The sequence below is a fragment of the Prunus persica genome, chromosome G6 (genome assembly GCF_000346465.2).
Source record: "Prunus persica cultivar Lovell chromosome G6, Prunus_persica_NCBIv2, whole genome shotgun sequence".
Classification (NCBI taxonomy): Eukaryota; Viridiplantae; Streptophyta; class Magnoliopsida; order Rosales; family Rosaceae; genus Prunus; species Prunus persica.
The window spans coordinates 30,305,884-30,319,654 of record NC_034014.1 but is presented as its reverse complement, the minus strand read 5'-3'; the positions used below and the strand labels follow the sequence as shown (position 1 = coordinate 30,319,654).

The 13,771-nt window shown below is 36.9% G+C and overlaps 2 protein-coding genes across 5 annotated transcripts; both read left to right on the top strand.

The window, feature by feature from the left end:
- On the top strand, positions 2,134-7,622 carry LOC18773654 (protein LUTEIN DEFICIENT 5, chloroplastic). Its single transcript, XM_007204926.2, has 17 exons — positions 2,134-2,403; positions 2,482-2,641; positions 2,858-3,074; positions 3,192-3,263; positions 3,339-3,449; positions 3,997-4,188; positions 4,336-4,497; positions 4,695-4,790; positions 4,864-4,965; positions 5,292-5,324; positions 5,444-5,524; positions 5,625-5,707; positions 5,785-5,916; positions 6,576-6,636; positions 6,818-6,883; positions 7,082-7,244; positions 7,331-7,622. Exons 1-17 carry the CDS (start codon positions 2,310-2,312, stop codon positions 7,336-7,338), a joined length of 1,833 nt encoding a protein of 610 aa, XP_007204988.2. The 5' UTR covers positions 2,134-2,309; the 3' UTR covers positions 7,339-7,622.
- On the top strand, positions 8,254-12,019 carry LOC18775107 (protein MAIN-LIKE 2). Of its 4 annotated transcripts, XR_002272051.1 has the most exons (8): positions 8,254-8,590; positions 8,826-8,884; positions 9,568-9,650; positions 9,761-10,372; positions 10,470-10,652; positions 10,767-11,088; positions 11,214-11,567; positions 11,663-12,019. XR_002272051.1 is itself a non-coding variant. In XM_020566079.1 (7 exons), exons 3-7 carry the CDS (start codon positions 9,570-9,572, stop codon positions 11,474-11,476), a joined length of 1,461 nt encoding a protein of 486 aa, XP_020421668.1. In that variant the 5' UTR covers positions 8,254-8,569; positions 8,825-8,884; positions 9,568-9,569; the 3' UTR covers positions 11,477-11,957. The 4 variants fall into 4 exon arrangements, 3 of the variants coding, with proteins under 3 accessions (XP_020421668.1, XP_020421667.1, XP_007206739.2); XM_020566079.1 differs by having other exon boundaries at positions 8,254-8,569; positions 8,825-8,884; positions 11,214-11,957; XM_020566078.1 differs by having other exon boundaries at positions 11,214-11,957.

The window sequence follows — 13,771 nt, the reverse complement described above, 5'->3', positions numbered from 1 at the left end:
ATATAATTATATTATTTGGGAAGAAAGAAAATATGTGAAATCATACATTGTACCTTTCTTATTTTTAAATTGAAAAAATTAAATTAATTGTATGTGGTCATGTGAATCAAAATAATTTTATATATTGCCAAATTCCCGTTTTAGTATATAGATCAAATGGAAATTAGTATTCGTTAACATACTATTGAACTTGCGTCATATATACAGAGGCGAAGACCTGCATTTCCAACGATTTTTCCAAAGCCAGGCTGCTGGAAACTTTGGAGGCCAGCAGATTCCTCAACTCCACAGCATCCCTGCTCAGCAAGTATGCATATTATTCTTCCTCACCAAGTTTCTATACTCTCTCTCTCTCTCTCTCTCTCTCTCTCTCAAGTTTTGTATCGCAGTATGACGAAATGGATGTGCAGCTTGAAGACGAAGATAACAAATATTAATATTGCATAACATATTTTAGTAGATTTTTAAAGAGAGATTTCAAGCCTTTCTAAGGCTACTCAGATCACATATTAATATGTAGCTATTATCTGTAACTAAATGGCCGTATAATATTCCCATGATTTTACCTCAACGTCTTAAATCGATACATATTTGATTTCTGAAATTCTTTTTCAGCACGGAATAATGTCCGGAAACTTTGCTGGTGGACATCCATACCCAGTGGCAGAAGTGGCGAGGACACCAAGGGTGACTTAATTAATTTCACACTATTGATATTTGTCTGTGGTTGATATAGATATATTATATATCCATTACTTACACACATGTATGATGTAGATGACAATGAATAATTGGGAAGACAACATCAACATGGCTGCACCAACACCAAACCTTCATGCACCCAATAGAGCTCATTGGTCGACGCAATTAGGTCAAGCCTCCCAAGGCCCAAACTATGGCAACAATATTATTCCTAATGCTCCGGCCTCAAAGTAATTAAAACATCATTAATTAATTTCATTAGTGATACGGGTATAATAATGTGATCTCTTCATCAAATTAATTATGTATAAACCCCTGCAGGCCTATCAAGAACTCGCTTTATGATCCCATGTATGAAGCCATGGGATTGCCAGTGGATCCACACCTGCGACTTTTTCTTGGGATGCAGAGGCGCAACAATGGTGCGTAATTATCATTAATTAATTTGTACAATAATATAATTAATCCTGCTATTAATTACAAATAAGTTGACTCAACTTGATTCTTTTTCATGTTTGCAGGAGGGAATCATACACCATGAAGATCAGTGAATTTTGCTGCTATATGAGATATCATCTGCTGGAACTTGGAGCAGAGAATAATCCTTAGCCGTCTACTTTGTTTTCATTAATTATAAATAAATCCCGGAAAAGGGATCAGTCTTGGTATTTTGATTTGGTTTTGTTGGGTTAATTTCTTTTTATGTTTAGTGAATTATTATTAGGAACCAAATGATAATTTGAGTTTTGGTTATAATATTGGTGTGAGCATCTGCATGCGCTTTTTCTATGTTGCTATATCTTGGCTGAAACTTGGAGGGAATGCAACTATATATGGTTTCTGAATTTTCATGTTAATTCTTAGGGAAATAAAGTGACATAAGAACATTCGTGGTCACGGAGTGTATTCGTGTCAAACATTTCTATTGAGGTGAAATTATTAGAAGACTCGGAGATCAACATGAACATCATTAGTTTAATTAATTAGGACGGTCAAAGATTACATGTGCTAAGTATGTAGCAATTGTAACAAGTCATGACTTGTTTAAATATTTGTTTAAGATGATATTCATTATACAACCAAACCAACCATCAATCCTATTTATTTATGAATGACATAAATTCACAGGAATGATTAAGCTTAATCTTAACATACTTAACCCAACAATATCGTGTTTTATTCCATGGAATGAAAACACTAATTTATTCTTCTTACTGTAAGATGTTCTTTAATAAATAGAACAGTTTAATTTGTGTTGTTTTATAAACGAAACGAAGTAATGACAGAGCATATTTTGAGATTAGAATGAAATGAATATTAGTAACTTGTCACTCATTTCGGGTCGGGTCAAAATACCGAATCGTTGACACCCTTGGAGTTTAATGGGCGGGTATCTAGCAGTTAGCTGAGCAAGCACCACTTGAAAAAGATACTTCTTCACTCACCAATTGCGTTGTGCGTGCGCTAGAAAACGGCCACATTTGGCCTCTGCGTTATCATCTTCCTTCCTTCCTCTCTCTCTTTCTTATGCTCTTCTTTCTCAGTTGCTGGCACTGCCCAACACCCTCAATTGCCAATCCTGAGGGCTGAGGCTGTCCCTGTAACCAATGGCTGCCACTATTCCTCTGCTTCAGTTCGTCCCCACCAAAACCTTCCAAGCCAAGATTCACTCGAACAGACTCAGACCCACCAAGCAGAGAGGTCGTCCATTCTACAAAAGTTTCGATCTTTCAGCTCCTTTTTGCTTACCATTATTGACCCTTTTGGTGCGTTTTGCAGGAACTTTTGGTTTATCTATGGTTACATGCTCTTCTTCTAATGGAAGAGAGCCTGATTCTGTGGATGGTGTGAAGAGCGTGGAGCGGTTGCTTGAAGAGAAAAGGCGAGCTGAGCTGTCTGCTCGGATTGCCTCAGGAGAATTCACTGTCGAGAAAACTGGGTATACTTATTAGAGATTGAACTATGGGTTTAGTTTTGCTTATGCTGGGCAATTTCAGCTACATTTGATTAAATTTTCTGACTAAAATTGTCACCGAATTTTGAACATACTTAATACTAGAAGAAGCTAGCTGGAAAGCTTTACTTTTGTGTTATTATACATCCAAATTTTTGTGTGTTGATTCATAACTCCAAGTCTTTTGTATGTGGTAATTAGTTATCCATCTCAATTGAAGAACGGTTTGTCGAAGTTGGGTGTTCCTCGGGAGATTCTAGATTTTTTATTCAGTTGGGCTGATGCACATGATGGCTCTCCCAAAATTCCAGAGGCAAAAGGTGCAATTGGTGCCATTCAAAGTGAGGCCTTTTTCATCCCACTATATGAGCTTTACCTCACTTATGGTGGAATTTACAGGCTGACCTTTGGACCAAAGGTTTTTATTTCTAATATATATCTCATTTGATTAATAGTAGTCTCTCTCAAACTTATTAGATTGTTATGACGGCAGTGCCGCTGTTCTCAGTGAATTACTTGTTGATTCTTTCTGCAGTCCTTTTTGATCGTTTCTGATCCTTCCATTGCCAAACATATATTAAGGGATAATTCAAAGGCTTATTCAAAGGTAAACCCAATTGGTTAATTTCTTTTCCTGTCCTCTCTCTGTCTGTCTTTCAGTTGATAGCTACTTTGTGCACAGGGAATCTTGGCTGAAATTCTAGAGTTTGTCATGGGGAAAGGACTCATCCCAGCAGACGGTGAAATATGGCGTGTTCGACGACGTGCTATAGTCCCCGCATTGCATCAGAAGGTATTTCATTCTTATTCTGCTCCTTACATTCAATGTTTCCAGTGGAAGAAAAGCCTGTTTAAGGGAAAAGTGGGATATCAAAGTGTGAACCAAGACCTGTGATATGAAAACCAAAATCAGAATTAGGAGGAACAAATGTTCTGATGTAATTCAACTATTACTTGCATCAGAAGGTGTTGTGTACCCTTTCCCACAGTTCCCTGCATCAGAAGGAGCAATTTTGAGGAATAGTAATTTGATTTTGCTGTAGAACAGCTGTTCCCCCAAATTGCTCCTTGCAATTCAGAAAGATTACAATATTATGTACGTTAACCAATTTAAAAAAATTTAAAGAGCACATTGATTTTGTCTATTATGAAGAAAAACCTTCTTCTTAGAAAACTGCACATAGAAATTTTATGAACTGTACGCCTAATAAGAACCTTGTCCAATTTCTCATGCAATTTTGGAGCTACCTCACTGTAAGGTAAACCTTGGTGCAGACCATAGGAACTATTTGTAACTATTTTTTTTATTGTTGATTCTAGTTTTTTATTTAAAATTGTAGTATGTAGCAGCTATGATTAATCTCTTTGGAGAAGCTACAGAGAGGCTTTGCCAAAAGCTAGATGCTGCCGCATCTGATGGGGAAGATGTAGAGATGGAGTCACTTTTCTCCCGTTTGACACTGGACATCATTGGCAAGGCACTTTTTAATTATGATTTTGATTCATTAACAAATGACACTGGGATAGTTGAGGTATTATTTTTCGTTCCTTTTATCTTAGCTTTGGTTATACGATGTTCTTTCCTATTTAGCTTCCACTTATCTTCATCAATTCTCTTTTGTAGTTGATTTTATAGCAGTACTTAACATAATGCTGTCTTTCTATTTTGGCTAGAGCAGGCTGTGTACACTGTCCTGAGAGAAGCAGAAGATCGTAGTGTTGCACCAATACCAGTATGGGAAATCCCAATATGGAAAGACATTTCACCACGACAAAGAAAGGTCGCAACAGCCCTCAAACTAATCAATACTACGCTGGATGATTTGATAGCAATTTGCAAGGTAAAGTCATCAATTGCTGGCACAACATAGAGCTGTGGTCCTCTTTTTTTTCTTTTCTTTTCTTGATAATATTTGCTACTATATTTCCAATCACAATTTTTTTTTTCCCTTTTTCTTTCAAAATGATACATGGCTGGGCATGGCTGCTAAGCTGATGCAGTTTTGTTATTGTTATTATTTTTGTTTGTCATCTGCAGAGGATGGTAGACGAAGAAGAGCTACAGTTTCATGAGGAGTATATGAATGAACAAGATCCTAGTATTCTCCATTTCCTTTTGGCGTCTGGGGATGATGTATGTAACTGCAACTATCATACACACTTGTCACCAGCTCAAATGATTAAACTTTTTACACAACTATTTGTAGGTTTCTAGCAAGCAACTCCGTGATGACTTGATGACAATGCTTATAGCTGGGCATGAAACATCAGCTGCAGTTTTAACATGGACCTTTTATCTTCTTTCCACGGTAACACATTTGAGGCCTAGTAAAGGAACTAATTTCTCACTTTTATGTTCTGTAGTGCATAGTAATATGGACCTTCCTTGAGGCTTACTCCTTGCCCTGTAACCGGGAATTTTGGGAAATAAAATGGATCTTTACTTGAAATGCAGAACTATACCAACTTGTAAATCTGAGATGCTTGCAAAGTTTATAAGGGTGTGATGAATTTACAGCATATAACTATTTTGAATCAAATATATTTAATTCATTTTCTTAAAATAGATTAGAAAGTTATTAAATAAATGAGGACTACAAATTTCATCACGACTTTACCTTTTGATTGGCTGCAGGAGCCTAGCGTCATGTCGAAGCTCCAAGAGGAGGTATGTTAGAGCTTTAATTTTAATGCACCCGTATTTCTACCAAAAGAATCACAGGAGTCGTGAATACTTTAGCCTATATCATATTGTTTCGCTTTAATTATAGTTCTTCATGTTCTTAGGCTGATTCCGTTCTAGGAGATAGATGTCCCACAATTGAAGATGTGAAGAAACTCAAGTATGCAACTCGTGTTATTAATGAGGTAAGCATATCAGCTTTTATCTGAAGGATTTAGAAAATTAATTTTCTGTATAAATGGTCATTTTTTATCGATTGGTTTAACTTTCCTTCTTCCTTTGCAGTCCTTGAGGCTTTACCCACAACCACCTGTGTTAATTCGTCGTTCTCTTGAGGATGACAGGCTTGGAGACTACTCTATTAAAAGGTTATACCTAGAAAATCTACTGTGAATATGTTGTTAATATGCAACATCTAATGCCATTTTTATCTTTTCATTTACAGGAATGAGGATATATTTATTTGTATTTGGAATCTGCATCGCAGTCCAAAACAATGGGATGATGCAGATAAGTTTAAGCCTGAAAGATGGCCATTAGATGGACCCAATCCAAATGAGACGAACCAAAATTTTCGGTATTTCATCTCTCTGCTTATTCTCTGAATTAGATACATATCACAAGATATTGGAGTTACAATTGATCTGTCAGGTTATTGAAGTTCTGAATGTTAACATCCTTGGTGGATGAGCATTGTACAATTTTGTGTGTGTGGGTAAAATGGGGCTGCAGAAGTTCGATTAATGTGTGGTATCATTGCACACTCAAATATGAAAAGAAAATATTATTAATATTTTTTGGAGTTTGGAGGATGACAATTGAAAGAAGTATGCCTTTTCTGTATTTATTTTGCCACATTCCATATTAGATGGTTCTAGATGTATCTGGTACGTCATAAACGTGTTCAAATCTTAATGAAACTGACATTCTAAATAAACAAACCTATCCTATACTTCTTGGATCAACATTGCATATGACCAGTTTTAGCACGGAAAAGGGCTAAATTACTGCAAATGTACAAGTTATTGAAGTTGCACATGACACTGTATTATTTAATCTATTCTGTGCTATCTTTTCTGAGAAGAAAAAAAAATCACTTTCAGAATACAGCAGCTTCTTAGTAGTTAGTATAATTTCAATCAGTTTCAGGGAATGACATGGGATTCAGGGTTCAATTTTCTCTTGAATGTTTTTTTTCTTTCCACAAATAAATTACTGTGGTAGTTATTATTTCAGTTACTTGCCCTTTGGTGGAGGACCACGGAAATGTGTAGGTGACATGTTTGCCACATACGAGGTAGAATATTTGAACTTGTTGGATGGTCTACTTTTTTTATTTTAATATTTATATAACTTTATGTATATAAATCACTGAAATTTTTGCATGCCTCTCATGATGATCATATACAAGCCTTCAAAGCTTCTCCTTTTCCCAAATAAATAAAGCATTGTGAAACACTCTCATTGCTGATTTACAGACTGTGGTGGCACTTGCAATGCTTGTTCGAAGATTTAACTTTCAAATGGCACTTGGTGCTCCTGAGGTAAGTAGCCCCGTGTTGTTTCCTGCATGTATTATATCTAGCCCAATTGGAACTCTTTCGAATCGTGTATTTGTTGGTGGCATTGTTGTGAACCACAATAAGTTTTATAAGCTGAGTGAACTTGTAAAAACCTGTAGTGTTATATTGAACTTAAAGTATGTGATTCTATTTCTGTCTAAAGAATGGTTCTCCAAGCAGGTCAAGATGACTACGGGAGCAACAATTCACACCACAGAAGGTTTGAAGATGACAGTTACCAGGAGAATAAAACCTCCCATAGTGCCCACATTGGAGATGCCAACATTTGAAGTGGATACATCTGTAGGTGCTTCAAAAGGGGATTCTTTAGTTGGTAAAAAAGGTGAGGTTTCTTCTGCACATTGCAGATGATTTGTTATACTTGAATCTCGACGTGTTTTCTACTAATCTTCTGCCTGATGATGTCAGGTTTGTAGATAATGCTGTAAATTGAGAGAGGGCAAGTGCATAGGGTTGCAAGACCAAGAAAGAAACTGTGTTTGAATAGTTCAGCGGCCAACGGCTTTATTTTTAAGCCATCAATATAGTTCTTAAGTCTCTTGAAGAATCGTTCAGCTTTGTAAATTTCCAAGCTCCCTACCAAAGCATCACATCTTTCTCAGTGTATTAAAAACACTTCCAATAACAGTTTTTACTGCCCTGGCGGAATTGGCCCTAATAGACATTATCTAATAATGAAAACAAAAGCATCTGTAGAAGATTTGTTTGACGAGCAAAACAAAAACGATGTAATGTTAAGTAACCTAGTAAGAGGATATCAGAATTTCACATTTCTGATGTCTTGCACATGATAGGAAGAAAACATTGCTGTGGACTAGTGAAGAATCGTGTGGAGGAGGAGTAGCCAAAACACCTCCTGAGAAAAGAACTATATGAAGGCCTTCAGATGTAAAGAAAAATAAGAATACAATGTGCCTGAACGTATCCAGAGCGTGAAGAATAATATTGGTAATTTTCTCTGGTTCTTCAAGAGGCTAATACAATACACATAAAAAAAAAAAACATTAGCAAGCAGGACAATTTACCATTTCAATCAAATGTACAATCAAGTAACCTTAACTATGCAATTCAGAGGTATACTCTGCATGTATTAGACATGCCTCGGTCAAATTAGATATTGAACAACTGAACAACCAAAAGGTCGATTTGTCATCTGTCATGAATAAACCTCCACAACCTGTTCGGTGTTCCTTGGGGACCAACACGAAGGCGGTCACTGTTTCGAGATTTGTGGCTTTGGTTGATGGTTTTAATTGGGAAGAACAAGTACTTGTTTTCATGCTATGTATTGAATAATGGTTGTTTGCTAGAAACTCAAGCTTATTTGCTCCATTCAAATCAAAGTTAGAGAAAAGACATAATCAACTCTTGAAATAGAGCAAATTGTTTGACATCAAAGGTCCCTAAAAATTCATTACTTGCCGCAGTAAACATCATTAACTTGTTTTTTAAAAAGTAATTTTATAAGGGCCAATATTTTAAAATAAAAATAAAAATAAAAAAGACAAAAATTAAGTGTCGCTTTGAGGGTACTACACTTAGTAGGCATGGCCCGAGACTGAAAACCTCTGAAACCTCTGAAAACCTCTCGTCTCTCTGAAATCAAATCCCTATTCTCTCTAAAACCTCTCACCTCCACCGTCGCTGTCTCTTCTTCTCCGTCGCTGGGTAAGTGTTGAATAGGGTTTGAATTTGGATTTTCGGTTAGATTAGAGGGTTTTGATTTGAGTTTCGATTAGAGTGTTTTTTATTGGGTTTTCTGCTAAATTGGGGGTTTGGATTTGAGTTGGTTTCTCCTGAATTAGGTGTCGGCTACATTAATTTGAGGGTTGAAATAGGGGTTAAATAAAGTTTTTATTTTCTGAATTTCATATTGATGGGGGGTTTTTCTGTTTTTGGACAGAAATTGGGCAAGTTGAGCTAGGGTTTTGCTGTGCTGGTGCTGTTGGTGCTGCTATTTAGGTATAATTGAACTTTAATGATGTAATTAAATGTATATGTTGATTTTCTGTTAGGTTTGATTGAGACTGCTAGGGTTTAGCTGTTCTTTTGTGTGTTGGAATTGTTTACATGGTTTTCTGTTAGGATTGAGTTTAAATGCATGTGTTTTTGACTTTATTATATGGTTGGTTGGTTAGGATTTCTTGTTTTCTTGAATGATATATGTTTAAATGGCTGCTGTTTTAATGAAAAATGTTTGGTCTGATGATTGGTTAGGATTTGTTGAATGAAATATGTTTAGCTGGCTGATTGGTTTTGGGTTTATTAAGGCAGCTGAGGGGGCAGGTTTTATGGACTTTATCCATGAGCTTAAACCCAAATTCAAGATCCCTAATAGGGATCCTTCACATAGAGTAGACAGATTAAACATAGAGATCCTTCACATATAATTATTCTAGCTTTAATCTTTCTTGGTCTATTAAGGCTTTTGGGGCCTGAGATTAAATTAATCTGAGCTTATGGAATATAACGCAATGTAATGTCATTAAAGTGGTTTATACTCTGCTTATCAGTTTCCACTTTGGCATGGTACATGTGATTGTACTTTGTTTTTGTAACATTTCTGAAATGGTACATAACATATTTAACACTTCTGTTATTTACTCATCATCTGAAATTTGGGGTTTTCTTTCATTCTTTTGAAGATATGGAAGCTCTAGATATTGAAGCTCTAGATATGGAAGCTCCGGCTCTAGCTCTAGCTCCAGTTCCGGCTCCGGCCCCACATGTAAGTAACTCATTGCCCATTTTATTTCAGATATTGCAAGGCTGGCCAGCAGTAGTATAACTAGACACTAATATGTGTTTTTTATTTTTATTTTTATAAACATTTTTTAGACGCCACATGAACCGTTGAACAATTTGGTGCGTTGGCCAATAACTGAGGAACTTAGGGAGGCATTAACTGGGATAGGTTTAGGATTCTTTGAGCGTTTTAAGTTCCAAATGAGGTTGGATTGTACCATGCTAAATGCTTTGCTACGACACTATGATCGTAATTTAAAGTGTTTTATCTTTAATGGTAATTCACTCTATTTTAGTTTAGTAGATGTCCTTCTCATCACCGGTATGCCGATCGATGGTAGACCGGTTATTGGTAGGATAGGGAAAACCGAAAATTTATTTTTTAATGCTTTTGGTATCGATCCTCCTCCAGAGTCTTTGGATGGAGGGAGGATTAGGCTTAGTTGGTTAAGAGAAAAATATAGTAATAACCCAGTACGTCCAGATGAGGATGGGTGGGCACACTATCTTAGAGCCTACATCATGTATGTCATTGGGTCATATTTAATACCCGATGACTGCACTGGATTAGTTTCTGCCCAGTATTTGGGGCTCTTGGACAATCTTCAGGAGGTTGGTAGCTATGCGTGGGGCGCAGCCGCTTGGGCGAGCTTGTACAACTCTTTGGATCGAGGAATCGTAAACGGCTTGGCCTATGCTCTCATGGTAAGTACTTTAACCATCACCATTCTCACTTTAACTAAATTTGGATTTGATGTTTTAACTTATCTACTTTTCTGATCTTTGTTTATTACTCGTCCAGGTATTTGCAATAGAGCATATAAAGCCACTACGTATAGAGCTGATAGGGGAGACAGTGGATCTCCCGATGGAGTGTCCATTAATGGTGTCGTGGTCCCACCTTCTCCACAAACGCTTGAAGGCGAACACAGTTCCCAAGTTTGGAGTCTACATGCAAATTTTGGGGAACGTGACTGATGAAAATGTAAGTCATTTAAAAGACTTATTTAAATACAGTTCTTAACTAAATGCAACCGAATTTTGGAGCCTATATGGAAATATAGTTCTTATGTAATTTATGTTGTATTTACTGTTGTAGTTCGTACAGCGGCCTTATGAGAGGCTTAGCCATACTCTTCTAAGGGAGGGTTATGAGCGTTATGCCCTTCAGCTGGCTAAGGCATGCTCAGTGACTCTGTGCATCAATTATCACATAGTCGTCCCTCACAAACCAAACAACTATGCTAGGCAGTTTGGTTTCGAGAATATAGACCTGGATTCGATTCCAGAGCTTCCTGATGTGGTGGTTGAAGTAAGAAAGAAGGGGCCAAAGAAAGATTTAAATCTTGCGGACCACGGACACTTTCCCCTGTACATTAACAGCTGGCTTGGCAGGTTTCCTTTGAGAGGGCCACGAATAGGTATGTTCATTCTGGTTTCTTTAATTTTTTTTAATAATTCTGATTTTTATAGCCGCACGGCTCTACCAATTTTTTTTTTTTAAATTTTGATTTTTAAATTTATTTTTGTTTTATGGTACCTCCAGCTGGTTTGGTAGGTCCTCCCTACGCTGTGGAATTGCTGGCGCTTGATGCACCTGACGTGCCTGTGCAGGCCCTTCATGACAACCCACCGCAGTCCCCGCATAACGGGCTTGTGCTTGCCCCTCGTGATGGAGAGCCATTGATGGAGACAGCTTGCAAAACTACTTCCAATGCCCAATCATTTAATGATTCTAGCATTGCAAGGACTAAGCCCAAGAGAGATGTTAGGAAACCTATCATGTTTCAAGATGAGTATAGTCGATGACTTGGGACTCACGTTTGTTGGGCTGGACCTAGGACTTGCTGTCAGTCGTTAAATATGGTCTTAATCTTCTGTTTCAGATTCTCTCTTATAAGTATGTTGTATGGACAACTCTTATAATCCGACTTTGATTATATTTCAAAAACCTTGAGTTAGCTTTTTAGCTATCTATCTGCTGTTTTCTTTCAGTTGTCTCTATTCTCTGCGAGTTCATACTTGAACTGCACCAAGTGGTATTAGAGCGTCCTTTCTGCATTTTGCATCCTTCCTTGAGTTTAAAGCAAAGAGCTCTCACAGCAGATGCTGCACGTGCCCTGGACAAAGCAAAAATGATGCGCTTTGATGAGAAAAGTAGCAACTTCTATTGTACAGAAATTGGTCGAATTGCAAGCCACTTTGATATTCAATGTTCAAGTGTTGAAACATACAATGAAATGTTGAGACCCCACATGAATGAGACTGAGGTTATTGTTTTTGTGAACTATGTTATCTGTATTTTAACTCTATTTTCCTACCAGTTACACCCCATTCATTTCTTCTATCAAACTCGTTTTCAGAAAAGAATCCTACGCAAAAATTCCTAAAAATACACTTTAGAATTTTAAACATTAATATTTAAAAGGCTATACTATTTAAATTACAGTTTCTGAGAGTGAATCCAGAAGCAGGACTCTTCTTCTTTGATTTTAGTTATCGCCCTGTGCCCTTGCACAGCAGTATATCGGTATTAGTGAGCAGAATTTTACAGCCCTCGTATTGAACTGCGGAATGGTTTATGCTACAAGAATGTTTCTTTTTCCTTTGGCTCTCCTTTGTGTAATATATGTATTTGAATGATTATTCAACTGATTGATATTTTTTCTGCCAGGTTATTGAATCACTCAGGCAAGGTTAACATGCAATGGTATTCGTTCATTCTCGAAAGGACACAGCAAAAACAGCTCAGAAATTGGTATACCTTTATATTCCATCTTCTTTTGTGGGTTTCTATTTGATTGAAATTCGTTTTTTGCGAGTGTTAATAACAAACTAGTCGTGCTGACTTCATAAACGAGGAAGCTTCAGTTGGTTGCTGATGCAATTTTATCATCTGGATCAGTACGATTCCTTGCAAGTTTTGATTTCAGCCATAGTAACTGCCTTGATATTTGTACGATACGTTTCCTTTGGACTATATGTGCCATTTCTTTTCTCTTATACTGTTTTTAGTTTTGGAGTTAATGATATTGCTCTGGTTCAAAAAGGTAAAATCTATCAACAAAACATGACTTGAGTGAAAAATAAATATATTACTGTACTTAAAAACTAAGATCTGTATTGATGCGGTAATCATTGGAAGTTTGATTTTACACATCTAACATAGAAACAGTGGCTTTCTAAAAAAGAAATAATAATAATATTAAAAGAAAGAATGGAAATAGGTTACTATTAACCAGAGTAGTTAAGAATACGATCATCCGAAATTATATTAGCAGTGTGAGTGGCAATTAGGATAGTTTTTGAAGTTCCTTAAGATGTCAGGTAAATGGATTATAAGGACCGTGTGGGTATAATTTGAAAGGGATGCAATATTACATATAATCTGAACGGATAAAATCTTTTTTTGACATTAAATTCTTATAGAGCAACCAACAGTGTGGTTTATCATAGCAAGATGAACTAGTTTCAATTATTTTATAAAAGAACGCAACTGTTGCAAAAACCGGGATTTTAGTAGTAGGCGGCATCCCCTCTTGAGTTTTGAGTAGGTGGAACCATTCTGTTTTTGTTTACTATATAAAGAAGAGTTGTAAACTATAGGACTTCTTGTTCGAGTAGGAAGATTTCGGTTTTTCTCGTTCCTTCTCTTCGATAAGAATAGGAATTTGAAATGATACAAATTCCTCTTCATTCTGTTGTGCTCAGCGAAGGAACTGCCTAAGCATACTTTTTCGGATCCAAACTTCTTTGTCTTGCTACACTGCTTCAGGCTTGCTTCGGGTTTAGCCGCAGAGTGAGCGGGAACTTTGCCTTCTTCGTAAGCGTCTGAGACGGATCCGGGCTATCCGGTACGCGTTTGAGCCAGCCTCTTCCCTTTCATGCCCCCGATTGCAGCTTGTTCGCTCCATTTGACTCGTATGATCCTTTTTTTAATATGGAATATTATGCGCCTAGCTCTTCAATGTCAATCATATTATCCTTTTTTTACTCTCTCTCTCTCTCTCTCTCTCTCTCTCTCTCTCTCTCTCTTTTTGATGGATGCTTAAGCTGCATCATCATAGAAAGCACAAGACGAATTAAGTTCAAAGTCATACCAGA

Coding starts and splice junctions, on each gene's coding strand:
- LOC18775107 (XM_020566079.1), top strand. CDS start 9,570: ATGGAAGCTCTAGATATTGAAGCTCTAGATATGGAAGCTCCGGCTCTA. Junction 9,651..9,760: donor TTCCGGCTCCGGCCCCACAT/GTAAGTAACTCA, acceptor AACATTTTTTAG/ACGCCACATGAACCGTTGAA. Junction 10,653..10,766: donor GGAACGTGACTGATGAAAAT/GTAAGTCATTTA, acceptor TTACTGTTGTAG/TTCGTACAGCGGCCTTATGA.
- LOC18773654 (XM_007204926.2), top strand. CDS start 2,310: ATGGCTGCCACTATTCCTCTGCTTCAGTTCGTCCCCACCAAAACCTTC. Junction 4,498..4,694: donor ATTTGATAGCAATTTGCAAG/GTAAAGTCATCA, acceptor TGTCATCTGCAG/AGGATGGTAGACGAAGAAGA. Junction 4,791..4,863: donor TTTTGGCGTCTGGGGATGAT/GTATGTAACTGC, acceptor AACTATTTGTAG/GTTTCTAGCAAGCAACTCCG.